At 45.8% G+C, this 18,009-nt stretch overlaps 1 protein-coding gene across 1 annotated transcript in view; it reads right to left on the bottom strand.

Moving 5' to 3' along the window:
* Positions 1-1,191: 1,191 nt before the first annotated feature.
* Positions 1,192-18,009, bottom strand: part of LOC144799756 (transmembrane protein 272-like) — a 116,182-nt gene continuing 99,364 nt past the window's right edge. Inside the window, exon 5 of the mRNA XM_078671286.1 lies at positions 1,192-1,754. Within this exon, the coding sequence (XP_078527412.1) occupies positions 1,549-1,754 (206 nt within the window). The 3' untranslated portion in view covers positions 1,192-1,548. The remainder of the gene's footprint in view (positions 1,755-18,009) is intronic.

Here is an 18,009-nt window from a genome sequence, read left to right as displayed (position 1 = left end):
TTCACTTTCCCCACATCCTATTTTTGCCTCCCTGCAGAAGGTTTTACTCTTGACTTTCCAGTCTTTTTCAGAGTGGGGAAAGATTGTATAGGAGTTGAAGAATACCATTAATCATGTAGTGCACCGACTCACATGGTATTCCATCACTTGAACTACCTCTTAGGCCTCTTTACGACCTGCACTGTGGAAAGGTGGCAAAATCAGAGTCTTGCTAGAATCTAAATCCATTTACAATAGGAGTCCTGGAATAATCACAGAGGCTATTATCAGAGTTCTGATAGAATGAATGCGCTGCCATAATTTGTCACCCTTACTTTTGTTTAGAGCATTCAAGAGTTCCCCAGAGAGCATTAACAAGCTTCTTGCTTACAGCTCATTTAATCTGCACTGCGCCGCATCTTGTGCGGCCGCTGCCTCTAAATCATGTGACTATAATGGAATGGTAATGCCCACGGTGTATTAATTTTTTACCATTTCAAGATTGACTGTGTGTGGGTTCTAAACATCTTAACTCTTCAAAAATCATACACTATGTACAATACAGTTGCAATATGGTTAACTGCTGCCATTTACATATGTTTGATTTTATTTGTTATTGCAAGCATATGACTGCCATGCAAATGTTGTTGAGTTTTTTGGGGCTGCTTGGTTGTGCAAGTGGATAAATGCAAGAATGAGTCAGTGGGTGGATGAATGGGTGTGTGAGTGCAAGAATAAGAGGCACTTTTATTTATAAGCCAGACCGGTTGACATGTGCAAGGCTTGTTTAAATTAAAGTTGACTGTCAGGCATATTTTCACAGAAAAATGTACTCAAAGCCCCATATTACACTTCAAGCCCCTTTGAATATTATATGCAGAAACAGTGCACGGTCTTAAAATGGTGTGAATTTGAACTTGGAGTGGCAAATTCTATGGAGGGAGAGACTTTTCTCACTGGAGTAGCAGAAAAAGGTCCGGGGTTCAAGAACAGGATGATACTCTACTCAAAGAGCTGCATGGGTGTACCCTTTCTGGAGCTCTTCTGGAGGCCTTTTTCAGGAAGCCGGAAGGAGGGTGGAGGTCAAAGTTAAGCTAAGTTGGCCACTTCCTCTTGAGCATCAGACCTAGGTGGTTGTTCTTGACTTCTTCAGGCAGAAGCCTGGAGGCTGCATTAAAGATAATTCCTGATGGATTAAAAAACTGTCCTCGATTGATTACATTAGGCTTTTTATTGGAAAATATTGGTGTTTAATGACTTCAAATTACACACTTTCAATGACACGACCAGTGATCAGGTCTTTGTGACCTTTAGTTTGTCAACCTCATACCCGTACATTTGGCTTCTATTGGTTTTAATGGACTCCTTTTGGTCTTTGTTTATTGGGTCCATGGGTTTTCTTTTGCCCAGTACAACCTGTTGCAACAGGAACCAGAAGAGCTGCTGATGGGACAGAAAAAGGAGTAGACCAGTAAATAAACATTTTTAGATGACGTCTGCTGACCTGACACCCAACAATACCAAGTCTACTGATATGTCAATCAGGAGTTAGGGTTCAGCGCTATCTTTCTACTCAGGGACTTCCGAAGAGGCTCTGGACGACATGCAACAGGCACATAGAAGCGCACAGCAGCCAATGACGATGAACAGTCCAAGGAAAATGTACACCAAAGTTGTAATCCAGAAGGCGTAGAGGTAGAGCCCCTTGTGGCAGTAGTTTGCAGCAGTGGGGTCTGTATAATTTGGGGCATAAATGGAATAAATCCAAACGTTTCCTGGGTGAGAAAGAGAGAGAGATAAACATCTAATTACAAGTAATGAATAAAACCAGATTGTACTTCGTATACGCTCAAGACCAACATAGTTTTATACTCCTTTTATCTAAACTCTATCTTGGCAACAAAAGATGAGTTAGTAAGGAACAAAGCTGGGAGAGATCAGAAGGAAAAGAGAAAAACTGTCCAGCAGAAAACAAGAGGACAGTGAGGCCGAAGGGAGGCACAAGGGCAGAATGGTGAGAGAATGGGGGGACAGAGAGAGACTGGAAAGACTAAAACACAGGACAAAATGGGGACTAAATGAGGAGAAGAGAGGAAGAATATGACTGCAGGATGGTTGCATCAAAGAGACTGCCACAGCTTAACAGAAACATCCAGAGACCTTAACACACAAGTGAAGTCTGTGGTCTTTCCCTCCAGCATTCGTTCTTGGAATGAGACTTTATGCATGAATAGGTTCTCTTTTCAACTTCACTTTCTGCCACTGTTCCATCCCTTGCCAACTGGATATTTTTTCCAATGTTATTTATTTTATAAAGCATTACTATAGACTACAAGTCAACCTGTTGCTGACAGACATTAAGGTCTGGCTAGGCAGTTCGGGCTGGACTGTTCCCATGAGGCACAGGGTCAAGATTGATTTGCATATAGCTGGGTTTGAACGAGTGTGGCGAAGGGAGCTAAAGAACAATGATGGATTCAACCCAGATCTGTGATGGGGGTGGCGGGGTGTGGGGGGGCGGTGAGTGTCTCAAAGGTTTTAGCGCTCCCTCCATCGTCTCCTTGTGTTTGCAACACAACAATGATACCATTACACCAGATTTTATGTAGCAGAAACAAACAGCCTTCATGAAAAGTGTACTTTTTAGTAGTAATTTTTAATATCAACATCTAACACACGTTTCAATATTACAAGATATACACAACAATAAATGTACTGGTAGGCTAGACAGTGGTATTGATGTGCAGGCATGTAGCATGCGTGCCCAGTATATAGAATAGGCTAAGTCTTCACCAATCATTTTTCGGGCCCCCCTCTTTTTGGTGTAGGTCTTTTCTCCTAGGGTCCAGATGCCCTTTGGGCATCAGAAGATTTGGAGGAGAAATGTATACGTGTGCGATGAATCATTGCAGAAAAACAGGTCTTTAAGCCCACATGGACCTCAGGGAGTGGACCGGTAACCCCCCCCCCCCCCCCCCCACATTACCACGATTGGGAGGCTCCAACACAAGACTGTATCTACTGGGGAGCAGGATATCTCCGGCATGTCCTAGTAGCACTACCAGGTGTGAGGGTGTGTCTTAAATTGTGTCATCAAGTGTAATTCACTGAATAGCTCTTTCCAAAAAGCAGTCAAACCTGGCATTACTAGGACGAGTGTATGAAATCAGCTTCACTAGGTGAACACCTGAGTCTTGTTGCATTCTTGATAATCCCAATAGCTTTAAACTCTGTTGGGGAGTAATTTAATCAAATTTAATCAAATAAGATATCAGACCTAGACGAGTGCATGTCTATTATTCAGCAACATACCGTTTACCTGGGCACAAACAAAGGCCCACTGTTCATCTGCCTGCAAAGTTTCTAGGGGCCATATGTATCAACATCTCCATTTGCGATTCTCAAATAGCGATTTTTTGCGAATCGATATTTGAGAATCGCAAAATGCTATGTATGTAGGATTTGCAATAAATTTCGCGAATCCTACATATTCCTTAATTGCGAATCTCAAATTGCGATTTGCAATTAAGGAATACCTCCCCATTCATTCCTATGGGCCTAGAGGCCCATAGGAATGAATGGGAAGACGATCTCAATTTGCGATTAGCAATTAGCGAATCGCAAATTGAGAATGCAATTTCAAGGCTGCAGGGGTGTCAAAAGGACACCCTGTTTCCCCCCCTGAAATAAGCATGGGTGCACATGTGGCGCATATACATGCCCTAAGGGCATGGATGTACGTACTTCACATAGCACTTGGAAAAATGCAAAAAGTGCATTTTTCAAAGAAATCGCAAATTACCACCAACTTGAAGTTGGTGGTAATTTGCGATTCCTTAAGGCTAAATTGCACTTTTTTGGTGCTTCCTATATTACATTTAAGGAATCACAAAATTTGCGATTCCATAAATGCAATCACAAAATAAGGAATCGCAAATTTCGCAATTCATTATTTTGCACGCAGATTTGCCTCACACATACCATTTGGTAAAATTGTGATCGCAAACGCCGAAATTCTGTGAATTTCAGCATTTGCGAATGCAATTCTGCTGGATACATATGGCCCAGAGAAGGAGAGAGACTGTAATACCCTATCTGTTCGCCGGCTAGTTTTGTTCCTCAGATGTGCCCGGACACCATCAGTGGTGTGGAGTTACTTCAAAGAAGTAACAATGGAGTGTTTCACTGGACCAATGAAACCAGAAGCTTGTGATGTGCGCTGAAGCACCACAAAGCAAAGTTCTGAATGTGGCGCTGGGGGTCCACCAGGTAGGGTCAATGTTGTCCATTCCACTGTGTGCTGCCTGTCTACCCATGCCAACATTAGCATTCGGTATTTTAGGTTCATGACAAAACAAGAGTGATGGGCAGGTTCATGAACAGCTATAAGAGTCTGGAAGGATCCCCATTCTCATAAGGGCAATATGCTCAGCCAAGGAAAGAGGCAAAGTCAGATAATTTGTTAAATGTTACCCTGTTGTCTTTAAACATGTTTTGCATCACACACAGAGCAGAATATCCTCTGCATGGTAGAACAGCAAAAACAACACCATTCAAACTGTATGCCTCTCTGATGATGTGTGTGCACACCAAGGGAACAGCAGTGGGGATAAGGGGCATCCCTGTCGAGTATCTCACGTTATATCAAATGGTACAGGTGTAGCTCAATAAATCTAACTGCAGTGGTGGGGCATGTAAAGAGCAGGGTGATTCATGCCACTAGCCGGACACCCATCCCCATTCTACACAGCATGGCACTCTTGTAGCCCCATTTCAGGGAGTCAAAAGCCTATGTCAAAAAACACTGCCCTCACCCCTTGATGCAGCAGTTCAAAAGACATTAAGAAAACTCGCAGACTGCATGCTGCTGAGTGACCAGGGACAAATCGCCATAATGATTTTAGTATCTTATCAATGTTGATTCATAATAAAGTTCTGTAGAAACTACAGGATGCTTCTGGATTGCTCTGTTTCAGCATAGTTATTATCACTGCCTCTGAAGTGCTGGGGGAGTTAACCCTTGAAATATGTGAGCTTTATGTGGCAAAAATGCACAATTCATTTGTGAGCCCATCTGCTCCTGGTGCATATCTTCCTTTCTACCTATTTCCAGCCAGGCTATAGTTGTTTATCTACGTATGCTGAGGTCATTATCTCATAATATGGTACTCGAGAAGAGTGTGTAGTGTCATACGATTATCTAAAGCAGAATAACATACAAGGGCCTTTTCTATCAACTGCCCTTTCTATCAACGTATTATCACTGGTAGCACAGGAGGGATTTAGCATTCAGGCCAGGGTGCTATAGTGCATTTTCCTTTCCTTATCCGTAGGTGCTGGAGGTGGAAAATTTTCCCTAAAATCTAACTTCACGCTGTGTTTTTTTTTCTAAATTCAAGACGTACAGTATGTAAGGTTAACATCATAGCTGTCTCAACAGATTGAGTGTCTTGTCTCTCAAGATCATAAATTGTGGATTTTAAGATATTTAGCTATTTCCGAGTTACTTTAGGGCCCATGATGTTTTGGCTATGCAAATCCCCAGAGGTAGGACTTGAAGGCTTCCCATAATAGTCTCTGACTGGGGACTGATCCAGTATTAATCCAGAAATACTTTTTTTTTTTCTAAAACAAACTTGATTGCTTTCCATCTTTACTCAACATTTTCAATTCAGTTCATTAAAGCTTTGGAACTCCAATGAGGTCCACTTAAAAGGATACATACCAATTAATACAAAAAGTGCAATAAAAACATGTGACAGCGCAATAATGACAAATCACTCCGATTACAATTTTTTCAACATATAGCAATTTCAAGGAGTAAAGTAAGGAATTAGCAGCCAACAAAGAGGGAACCGGGCTTCCTGAATTGTGCACATAACTATTAGAGCACAACCGGATCATGTGCAAATTAAATAAAAAAATTAAATATGCAAAAGCTTTTAAAATGGTAGACAGAACAATGCGACATACATTAGAGAATAGGAGAGGATATTAAGACTACACAGTGGGGCAACGGCTCAGGAATTACATCCCATTTGAAAAATATACAATTAAAATATGTATATAAATTCCTTGACAAAGGTGAACAGTTTTGCACAAACTGCTTTATTTTTGGGACTAAAGAGAAAGTCACGAGCTGAAGCTTAACACCATTTTGTAAAAACATTGGCCTAAGCCAGCGACGACGATTAAAGGCCAGTGCTGGACAAACAAAACATGATCCAGGTTCTGAATGCTCAGTTCACAACATTTTCTACAATTTCAATTTTTCGAATTCTGGGACCAGTATGCTGTTAAAATATTTAGAGGTAGGAGATTTATGCGAAATAAGGAGAACCGGCATTTTGTTCCATGATCTAAGTTCCAAGTTAAATATTTCTGGGGAAGTCTCGGGGAAGTTGTCCTGGCTATTATCTTTAATCTCTCTTTAGTATTACAGAACTCAATATCTCTATTAAAACTGATCTTACCACATAAGTTTGTTTACAAAGGATTTAAATTCTAATAGCTTGAGAGACATCACAGATTCTTCCTGAACACAAAAACATTTAGTGCCAGAGAGAAGTCACGAATATAAGCAGTATTTCCCACCCATACCACCAAAGAATTCTTGACACATGAAACCTCTTAGTGAGTAAGATTCACTATTTTTTAACTGGTATCCCCAACGTAAAACTCTGGAAATGCTGTGGACACAGGCCCCACTCAATCAAAATTCCGATCTAATAGCAGCTGTTGGAACTAGCGTATTAAATTGACATAATTTACGTAAAACCTGGCCTGCTATCTTCTCTAAAAAAAACTCCAATCCTTTACAGGGATTGATTCAATAGCATAGAGCAAAGTTGATGGAATTATGATCTGATGTGGACGGAGGTAGATATTCAATGGCTTGCACCAATCCATAGATGTCTGGAGTGCAAAGAAACGCAGGAGCACGTGGAGAGGTGAGAAAAAAAATGAGTAATCTTGTTCCTGGGGGTGTTGTAGGTGCCAGGAGTCAGTGATTCCTCATTCTGCCTGCCAGTCAGAAAAAAGACAGGCTATTCTAATAGCTGGAGAATCTCTCAGTGGTGGATGGGAGCGGTCAAGTAGGGGGTCTGCTACACAATTCTAATTCCCTCCCCCAATAATGATTGAGTCTATCAGGCAGGGGGCCAATACTCTTGATTGCTCCACAAAGAACACTTCCTGATCTCCATTTGGGACATAGACATTGACTTTTGTTACGTCCTTACCATCCAGGTGGCCCGTCATCGCCATAAATTTGCCCGCTGGTTCAATCAAATCACCGGGATAGTGGAGGGAACCCCTGGCCATATCCACTCCAATGTGCCTCTCGCATAGGCCAAGTAGGTAATAGTAGGCCGGACCCCTCCATCTTCACTGCAGGGCTGCTCCTTCCTTAACTATTAGGTGCGTCCCTTTGAGGAGTGCTATTTGGATCCCTCGCTCATTGAGGGACGAAAGAACTTTATACCTCTTAGCTATGTTGTGCATTGCCCTAATATTCCAGGATAATAGGTTGTAAATCGAGGGGGCTGCCATCTTATCGTAATAAAGACTACTACCCAAGTCCACCTGTTCTCGGGCTTACAGAGACATTCCACCATCCAACAGTGGAACAGGGAGTGAATTAGATAGTACTAACACCTTTTCCTATCTTAGGGTTCTAATGGATCATAGTTATCTAACATAGACAAGTGGAGAACTAAGCTCTCTTGGTGACTGGCTCACTTTTTAGTCTACCGTTCCCACCAGGGGATTGAGCGGTCACCCAATTTACAAATTAATTCCAGGCAATGTGTACCAGCTGCAACTTATGGGGCGGAGTTTGGGGCATTAGGGACGTATCAGCTATCCAAACAGAAGAAAAATGCTTTTGTCGCAAGCACTGATCTGTTCCCCTTTCCTCACCCCACTTCATTTGACAGTGAGTTGGGACCGAGTTATATATATGATCTAGTACAAACCTGCCCCTCTTAGCTATGGCTCTCAATATGGAAAAATGACGAGGCGTTCCTAATAAGAAATTTACTTAAATATGGTCTAGCCTGTGACAAAGATCGTAAAAAATACCTACTTTGCTTTCCTTTAGGTTTTCAGCACAATTTTGACTCACTAGTCTGCCCATGTAAAAATAATTTTAAAACAGTCCATGCTTCATTTCACCTTTTTCTGTGTTTTTTTAAATCAGAAATATGCAAATATGTTCAAATCTAGAAATTTGACACATTGCATGCAGTGATTTATTTTTCTGAAATAGATGCACGATGATGAAAAATGCTTTTATGGGGGCCTATTTTTAAGGGCAACTATGCGCTCTAGACACCCAATGCACTTTGATTAAGCACATAGATTTTTAAAACTATTTCAAAGATGTTACTGCAGGCTTCCAGAATCATTAGAATTGCAAATGCTTGTGTAGTTGAATGTCTGGCGTCTGCTTTTTATATTGCTTCATTGTTTATTCTGTACTTTTATGGCTGCATGTTCAGCCAAATAAAATTGTAAAAAAAATTAAGAGTGAATTACCCACTAAGCAGGACTCCTACAGCTCTCTCCAACAGTCAAACAGCAAACATCCCAGCTCCCATACCCCAGAAAAAGAAGATAAAGCCCCCCCCCCATCCAAACGCACAGCCAAATTGCTAACACTCGTGGGTGGACCCACGCAAACCGCAAACAAAAGTTGAATCTGACCATTCAAGAACTCCTCACTAGGGTCCCACCTATCAGGTCGTTGGTAGGCAAAATCAGTTTCAGATCCAGGGGTTCGACATGGCATCTGCAAGTTTCCTCCACGTGGCCCAGCTGGCTACCTCCCAATCAAAAAGCCTCAGTCTTACATTACAGTGTCTGCTTCAAATAGGGTCATCTGCAGTGACAGGCATCACTATAAGAAACTCCATGTCAGATGAGTTTGTTCCATATCCTATGTCCGAGTCACGGGTGTTGTCTTCACCCATCCAACACTCATTGCTGCCAACACCTCTGCTGATCTCACTGGACCTCTTCGCCTAAATGGGCGCTTCTGTGGTTATTCCTCTCGTTGCGTGTCAACCTTTTCAGTCTGGGTGTCTGCTGTGTGTGTCTCCGGCTGGGCCCAGCCTACAGATCAATCCATTCCCACACCTCCTGTGGGGTCTGAAAAAAGTGCACCCCGACGTGCAACCTGGCCAGGAACAGCAAGGCATAGGTCAAGCCCATCTGAAGGAGCCACCGTTTTGCATCTAAGAACATAGAACATTATTTTTGCACCTTCTTAATGAAGTCTGGGAAGATCATAACCTTACTATTGTCCACAATAATGTCCCCAGTCTTTCTGGCGTGATCCAGAATATAATCCTGGGCTCTGTAGTAGATTGTCTTGCTACCACTGGTTGCGAAAATGCAGGGGAGTTCCTGCCGGAACTCTCCAGAGGATAAAAAAAAGCGAAAGTCCATCAGGGGCCATCACTTCATGTAGCCATTTCTCTAGGTAGTGCAGCATGTATCTCACTTCCACTTGCTCCAGCAGGTCAATCAGACAAATGCTATTTCTCCACAATCTGTTTACGGCGTCTTCCGCCCTAAGCTCTGGGATCTGGACTTTCCTTCCAAAAGTGCAAGTCTTTCACGTAGGGCTAAGGGGACGCTCTATTATTAGTCTCCCTGCTGCGGTGACCCATTGCACCAGTTGTCAGTGGTCATCTTTTAGGATATGTAGATTCACTCCCAGCGTATTGATTTCTACAAAACAAAAAGGTAGCCATACTGTACTGGCCACACTTTGTCTTTGTTCTGGATTTGAACGTGAAATATAGCTTATTACTTTTTTTTTACTGCATTGGAACAAATGAGGCCCTTTAGCAAAGTATGTTTAGGTAGGAAAAGGTATTATTAATGTTTTATATATTTTTAAACAACGTTTATGGAGCACTGCTGTACATTCTTGAAACTGAATATGCTACTTACCAGTATGCATCTGTTCTTGGCATGTAGGGCTGCTGACATTCATATCTATAGCATAGATCGCCGCCTAGTGTTGGGTCCGGATGATTGCACATTGTTGTCCTGGAAGAGTCTTCGAAGTATCACGAGATAGGTGGCTCCTCCCCTGGGCTACAGTGCGCATGGGCATCGACTCCATCTTCAGATTGTTTTTAGCCATTGTGGCAAAGATGGAGTGTAATAGTGTAAGCGATGGCCATGCCTAAGAGTAAATGCAAGAAAAGTCTGCAGCCGCTACAGGCGCCGGGGAGGAGGGCGGGCGATATGAATGTAAGCAGCCCTACATGCCAAGAACAGATGCATACTGGTAAGTAGCATATTCAGTTCGAGGCATGTGGGCTGCTGAATTCATATCTATAGCATAGAATACATAGCAGTCCCTCCATTAACGGCGGCCGCCTGTGCCAGCTGCAGAAGTCTGAAATAGTGTCTTATGAACAGCCTGCCCTACAGCTGCCTGCTGCTTGGAGTGCACATCTACACAGTAATGTTTGGTAAAGGTATGTGGTGTAGACCATGTGGCTGCTCTACAAATATCTTCCAAAGGGATATTACCAAGGAAAGCCATAGAGGCCCCCAACTTGCGGGTGGAGTGGGCTCTGGGAGGGACCGTTAAAGTGCGCTTAGCCTTGTGATAGCAAATTTGAATACACTTAACGATCCACCTGGCTATACCTGCTTTGGAAATGGGGTTGCCTTTGTGCTGGGCTGAGACGGCAACAAAGAGCTGTTGTGTTTTTCTAAAGTCTTTTGTCCTATCGATGTAGTACATCAACGCTCTTTTGACATCAAGAGTGTGGAGCATCCTTTCTGCTACTGTTTCAGGGTTCTGAAAGAATGCGGGCAGTTCGATGGTTTGATTAACATGAAACTGCAAAACCACCTTAGGAAGGAATTTAGGGTTAGTGCGCAGCACCACCCTGTTGGAATGAATTTGAATAAATGGCTCTTGTAGCTCACTAACACGTCGTAGAGAGGTAATGGCAATGAGAAAAGCCACTTTCCATGTTAAGAATTGAATCTCACAGGAATGGAGAGGCTCAAAAGGCGGGCCCATCAACCTGGTGAGGACCACGTTGAGGTTCCACACAGGAGCTGGCGGGGTCCTGGGAGGGATGACCCGCTTCAGCCCTTCTAGGAAGGCCTTAATGGCAGGCACCCTGAAAACAGAGAGGTGCTGCCTGTTTTGGAGATAAGCCGCTATGGCGGACAAGTGTATCCGAATGGAAGCATATGCTAGATTGCATTTGTAAAGATGTAACAAATAGCAGATGATATTAGGAATGGATGCATCTAGCGGGTTGATGTTGTGTTCTGTACAGTAAATGACAAACCGCTTCTATTTCGCTGCATAGCAAGCTCTGGTAGTGGGCTTTCTTGCCTCCCGGATGATGTCCATACATTCAGGGGGCAAGTCAAGGTAGCCAAATTCTAAGACTTCAGGAGCCAGATCGCCAGGTTGAGCTGTTGCGGACCTGGGTGCTGAATTTCGCCATGGTTCTGCGTCAAGAGCCTGGGTGTGAGGCGCAGCCTTTGATGCGGTACCACGGAGAGTTCTAGAAACGTGGTGTACCATGGTTGGCGTGCCCACGTTAAAGCAACCAGGATGAGTGTCATCGAGTGTTGCTTTAGCTTTCTTGCCACCAGCGGTATGAGAGGTGCTGGGGGAAAAGCGTACGCAAATCTGCCTAACCAGTTCATCCATATCGCATTGCCCTGCGACTGTGGGTGAGGGAACCTGGTGGCAAAGCTTTGGCATTTTGCGTTTTCCCTTGTGGCAAACAGGTCTATCTCTGGATGACCCCACTGCTGGAAGTACAGTTGGAGTATTGATGGGTGTAACTCCCACTCGTGCATTTGGTGGCTGTACCTGCTGAGCAGATCCGCCATCTGATTGTCCTTGCCCGGGAGGTGTTCCGCCATGAGGAAGATGTTCCTCTGAATGGCCCACTTCCACATGCTCTGAGCCAGGTGAGACAGCTGTGGAGAGTGTGTACCTCCCTGCTTCTGGATATAGTACATTGCCGTCATGTTGTCCGTCCGGATCAACACGACCTTGTTGCAGAGATGTACTTTGAAGGACTTCAGTGCCATGAAGATTGCCATCAGTTCCAAGTAGTTGATGTGAATCCTCTTTTGCTGCGTCGACCATAGTCCCTGCACCGTGTAGTGGAGTACATGAGCTCCCCATCCCTGGAGAGATGCGTCCGTCGTCATGATAATCTGTGGCACAGGCTCTTGGAACGGTCGGCCCTTGCAAAGGTTGTGTGGATTCCACCAATGCAGAGAGTTGTACGCCCGACCGGTCACCAACACTAGGTCTTTCAACTGTCCCTGAGCCTGAGTCCACTGATGTGCCAAGCATTCTTGGAGCGGACGCATATGTAACCTCGCATGCGGGACTATGAAGATGCAGGAGGCCATTATGCCTATCAACTGCATGAACACTCTTGCTGGAAGGGAGTGTTGCGGTCTGAACTTTTGTATCAGCGACTGGATGTTGTCGATCCTCACTGAATTTGGCTGAGCCGTGGCTGCCAGAGTATCTACCGTCGCACCCAGATACTGCCGCACATGGGCTGGCTGAAGGTGCGACTTCGGATAGTTTAGTGAGAAGCCCAGACCGTGAAGGAGATGAATGGTGTGGGACATGTCGGCGGCACACTGCTGGGCCGACTTTGCCTGAACCAGCCAGTCGTCCAGATAAGGATAGACATGGACGTTTTGTCTCCTGAGGTGCGCCGCCACGGTCGCCAGACATTTCGTGAACACTCTGGGGGCTGTGGTCACCCCGAAAGGAAGGACCTTGAATTGTTAATGCCGATTTTGGATGGTGAACCGGAGGTATTTCCAGTGGGATGGATGGAGTGGGATGTGAAAGTAGGCATCCTTGAGATCCAAGGTTGCGAGGAAGTCTCCCTGATTGAGCAATGGAAGAACCTGCTGCAGTGTTAGCATGTGGAAGTGTTCTGAGAGAACGTACTGGTTATGGGGCCTTAGGTCCAGAATAGGTCTGAGGGACCCGTCCTTCTTTGGGATTAAGAAGTACAGGGAATACACCCCTGTGCCTTCTTCCTCCACTGGCACGAGCTCTATTGCGCCTTTTTGCAGCATGACAAGAACCTCCTGCTGCAATAAGTGCAAATGCTCTGCTGACATAGGACGGTGCTTTGGTGGTATGTTGGGTGGAGTGGATATTAGCTCCAAACAATAGCCGAACTGGATAAGTTTCCTGACCCACCTGTCTGTGGTGATGGATTTCCAGACTGGCAGGAACTGCTGGAGTCTCCCCCCGACAGGTGTTGGATGGTCAGGGCGGCAGTGACAGGGCGTCACTGTTTGTTAGTGGCAGAGGAACGGGAGTTGTTGTTGCCTCTGCCCTTGGCGCTGTTGCCCCGGTATCCTCCTCTACTCTGCTTGGTGTACGAGGATTGCGCCCCACCTTTATTGAACTGTGTCTGCTGTGACATCTGGCCTCTGTTAACACCTCGATTGCCTGAGCGACGAAAAGTGTTCCCTCGAAACTGTTGGGACTGGAGAGCGCCCATGGACTTGGCAGTCTCAGTATCTTTCTTTATTTTTTCCAGGGTGGTATCCACCTCTGGACCAAATAACCTGTCAGGGTTTACTGGCTGGTTAAGGATGGTAGTTTGGATTTCTGGTTTAAAACCTGAGATTCTGAGCCATGCTTGCCGTCTGAGCATTACACTGGTATTAATTGCTCTGGCAGCAGTGTCCGCAACGTCCAGTGCGCACTTAATGGAAGCGTTTGTGATGAGCTTCCCTTCCTGGATAAGCATCTCCCCTGCCTCTTTATATTGGTCTGGTAAATGTTGCAATAGGGTCTCTAGTGTGTCGTAGTGTGCCCTGCCGTAACGTGCCAAGAGCGCCTGCGTGTTTGATATACGCCAGATATTGGCAGCTTGAGCTGCTACTCTTCCCTGATGCCTCCAGCACTTTCGATTCTTTGTCTGGGGGAGGAGCTTCACCGGTGGTCTGCGAATTCGCCCTTTTGCGGGCATTAGAAACTACCAAAGAGTCCAATGGCAACTGGCCCTTGATATAGGTAGGATCGCCAGGTGCCGCTCTGCATTTCTTCTCGATTCTAGGGTGGACTACCCTTGACCATGTGGGTTCCTTAAAGATGTCCGCAGTATGTTTCAGGACCCCCTTTAGCATAGGAAGAGTCTTGACAGTCTTTTCAGCAGCGGAGAAAGTGTCAAAAAGGAAGTCTACATCCACAGGGTCAGCATGCAGTTCCACATCGTGGTTCATGGCAGCCCTTTCAATTAAGGCATTAAATGCCGCAGAATCCTCTGTGGGAGAGGTCTTAACATTGTACACCTGAGGGTCCTAGACGGTGTGCTGATCCCCTTGGTCACCTGCCCCTACCCAGGAGTCCTGTTGCTCATCAGGCTCTGTATTGGCTGGGAAATTATATTCCTCGTCCTGCTCTCCTGCATCCTCTCCATCAGAATAAGTGGGTGAGGGTGTCGCAATTCTTGGAGACCGTGGAGCAATTGGTTCGACCAAGACCATAGAATCTGGAGCAGGCCTTTTGCGCTTCAGAGGAATGGTATACGACTCCAAAGGTTGCGTTGCCGTGACTTTCTTCTTGTAAAGCGTAAGCTTCCCGGTGTCGGCATCGATGATATGCTCTGTGTGCTCCTCTGGCAAGTGTTGTTGAGGCAGCAAACTCCCAGCCGGGCGAGTCGGCATCGATACCACAGAGTCCTTGGGCACGGAGCGGGGTGCGAAGGCCTTCGGCGCCACCTTTGGCGGCAGCGTGAAGAGGATCGGCATCGAAGTCTTCGGCGTCGAGACAACGGGCGTCGGGGCTGAAGGTGTCTTCGGAACCGACGTTGAAGCCTTGTCCCTAATTCGCTTCAGGGAGTCCGAGACCTGCTTCGTAAAGGAAGCGGACGGTTTCGTCGACCCGACAGTCGACCTCTGTCCACCCCCAGGGGAAGACCCGAGCGTCGATGACTTCTGCTTCTCGGAGCATCCTCCTTAGGTGCGCCACAACCCTTGTCCTTGGCCGCAGTCGCGGACGGCGACGGTGACGGATGCGGATCGGCGGCCTTGACCCCTGGCGTCGGGGTTCCGGTATTCGGCTCGACGCCCTTGCCTGATGTCGGCTCGATGGCCTTCGGCTCGACGGTCTTTCTTGGCTCAGAGTCGGCGGCCTTCTTTGGCTTCGGCTCGCCGACCTTGACCACTTTCGGCACCTTGACAGGGTCGACAGCTTTTTTCGGCGTCGACCGCTTCGACACCTCGGAAGATGACTGCGTCGATGGGGAGCAGACGTCTTCGGTTTCGATGGTGCTTCGTCCATTTTAGTAGTTGTTGACACCGATGGTTTAAGTTTCGTTTTCGACAATGGCGGCTCCGCCGAGGTGTCCGTAGCCGGGCCAGAAGACGGGGCCGTGGATGCTGGTATAAGGTCTTGGGTAATGCAGAGTGGCGATCCCTCAACCTGAGCCTTTGTAAATGTTCGAACGGGGCACAGCTCTTCCTCGGAGCTATCTACCATGGCCCCATAGGGCTCATCGTCGTCTCCTACCTCGTCGACGACTTCTTCAACATCGAGGCCTCCGACATCCGCGTCGTATTCGCATTCGATGTCCACCGTTGGAGGTGAAATCTGCATTCGAACCTCTTGTTGGCCTGCTTCTTCGTTGTCGAGGATGTCCACCGGTGCCGAGGCCGACTGCCGGGCCGCCACGCGCCGAAGCCGAAGAGTTTTCGTCGAACGAAACTTTGAACAAGCCATACACAGCTGGCTTCATTGTGGTCCGGCGACAGGCACTTGTTGCACACCGGGTGGACGTCGATGTGTGGGTACTTCGAACCACACACGGGACACTTCTTGAACGGGCTTCGTTCCATGTCGTTGTCGTCGAGGGTCTTGCTGCGTCGACTGGGCCTCGATCACCGAAGAGTCACTCGACTCCCTGGAAATCCAACACGGGAACTGAGTCCGAAACAGAACCGGGACACCGAACGCAAACAATACCGACGTATAGAAAAAGGCCTTAGGGCCTCGAAAAGTTTAAGTTGATTCCGAACTGGAGATAACGAAATGACATCCGAACCCAATGGCGGAAAAAACCAATCTGAGGATGGAGTCAATGCCCATGCGCACTGTAGTCCAGGGGAGGAGCCACCTATCTCGTGATACTTCGAAGACTCTTCCAGGACAACAATGTGCAATCATCCGGACCCAACACTAGGCGGCGATCTATGCTATAGATATGAATTCAGCAGCCCACATGCCTCGAACCATTTAGAACGTACTGCGGTACCGATTGAAATAAAACATTTAAAAAGTTAGATATGACAAAAGAAACTACAACATGCCACTCCACTCTACAACACACCACTCCATGACATGCCACTCCATTACACACCACTCTACTGTATGACACTGAATGCCAACACTCCACAACACACAACTCCACGAAACACTTTGGCAAGGCACTCTATGACACTTTTCCACACTACGATGTATCCTCTCCACTCTAACATTCTACTCCACTGTACACTCCTCCACTCTACAACACGCTACTCAACTCCATTCTACAACACACAACTCCACAACATGCTACTGCGATGTACGCCACACCACTCTATAACATACTGGCTAGTCACTGTAAGAGAACTATAACTCACCCTCTACCATGCAGTGTGCTCCTAAATGATGTAATCTCAGATGTCATGAGCCTGGTGAATGCCATAAGTGATGTAATATGAAAGGGTCTAAGCAGTGCATTAGAAAGGAACAAGTGAAAGTACATCTAATATGGCTAGTGAGTTGTCAACACTGTGTTCGGAGGTGCACCAGTTAAATTAAGTTTTGTGGGGGGGGGGCAAATTATAACTTAAAGTTATAACTTTAGAATTTCTAATGTTTTTGTAGTTTAATTTGGTTCTGTATATAAATAATACATTACGTTTTCGTGACTATAACTAGGACTTCCAGATCTAAACGTTGCGACTCATGCATTCTGTTGATTCTTCATGTCTGTTCTGTGTTGAAATAGATGGATTGTTTTTCGATTGCTTTTTGAGAAATTAGTGCCATCTGGAGGGTCTTTGAATATCCAAATTTTGACATCCAGAATGACCTTTAGGTACCCAGGGTAGAGCATGGCATAAGGTATGTGCATGGACTGTAGTTTCAGACTCCAATTAAAGTCTTACATGTCGTTCGAAAATATATTTTGAAGTGAGGGTAGAAAGACAACCTCCAGAGTGACAAATCTGGTTTCTCCTAGAACACCCACAAGGTCACTTCCCTGTCACTGCCTTTATTCAAATATTGTGTGTGTTGGCACCCCCAGCAGAGGCATAGGCACCAATGTGCAATGGGCCAGCTCTACTATAAAGATGGACCAGATGCTGTGGGACCTGTGGGTGGAACTCCCACTCGTGGACCTGTTGCCGCATCCTGCTGAGCAGGTCTGCTATAGAATTGTCGACTCCCGGGAGATATTCTGCCAGAAGGTAGACGTGATGGTGAGGAGCCCAATGTCAAACCGCCTGTGCTAATTGAGACAACTGTATTGAATGGGTGTTCCCCCCCCCCCTTTCTGTACCCAATACATTGTTGTCATGTTTTCTTTTCTTTGTAGAACAAATTTCCCAATTACATTGGTCATGAAGGCTTTTAGTCCTAACTGAATCATTACAAGTTCAAGTACATTGTTTTGCAGCATTTGTTGGTGATCGGTCCATGCACCCCCTCAATATGTGCTCCCCACACTTTCAGTGATGCATCAGTGGTAATTATCACTGGCGGAATTGGGTCCGAAAAGGTCTGCACTAGAGAAGTTTGTCGGTGCTCCATCATTGCAAGGACCAATGGTCAGAGGGTGAAATTCACACTAGATCCTCTACCCTGCCCTCCGCTTGAAACCACTGAGATGCCAGACACTTCTGTAGGGGATGTATGGGAAGCCTGGCGTGTGCACAATTGCTATACAGGATTTCATTATTCCCAAGAGGTGCATCACTATCCTGACAGACAGGCGA

The sequence above is a fragment of the Lissotriton helveticus genome, chromosome 12 (genome assembly GCF_964261635.1).
Source record: "Lissotriton helveticus chromosome 12, aLisHel1.1, whole genome shotgun sequence".
Classification (NCBI taxonomy): domain Eukaryota; kingdom Metazoa; phylum Chordata; class Amphibia; order Caudata; family Salamandridae; genus Lissotriton; species Lissotriton helveticus.
Note: the sequence above shows the minus strand (reverse complement) of the source record. Positions and strands in the feature narration are given on the sequence as shown.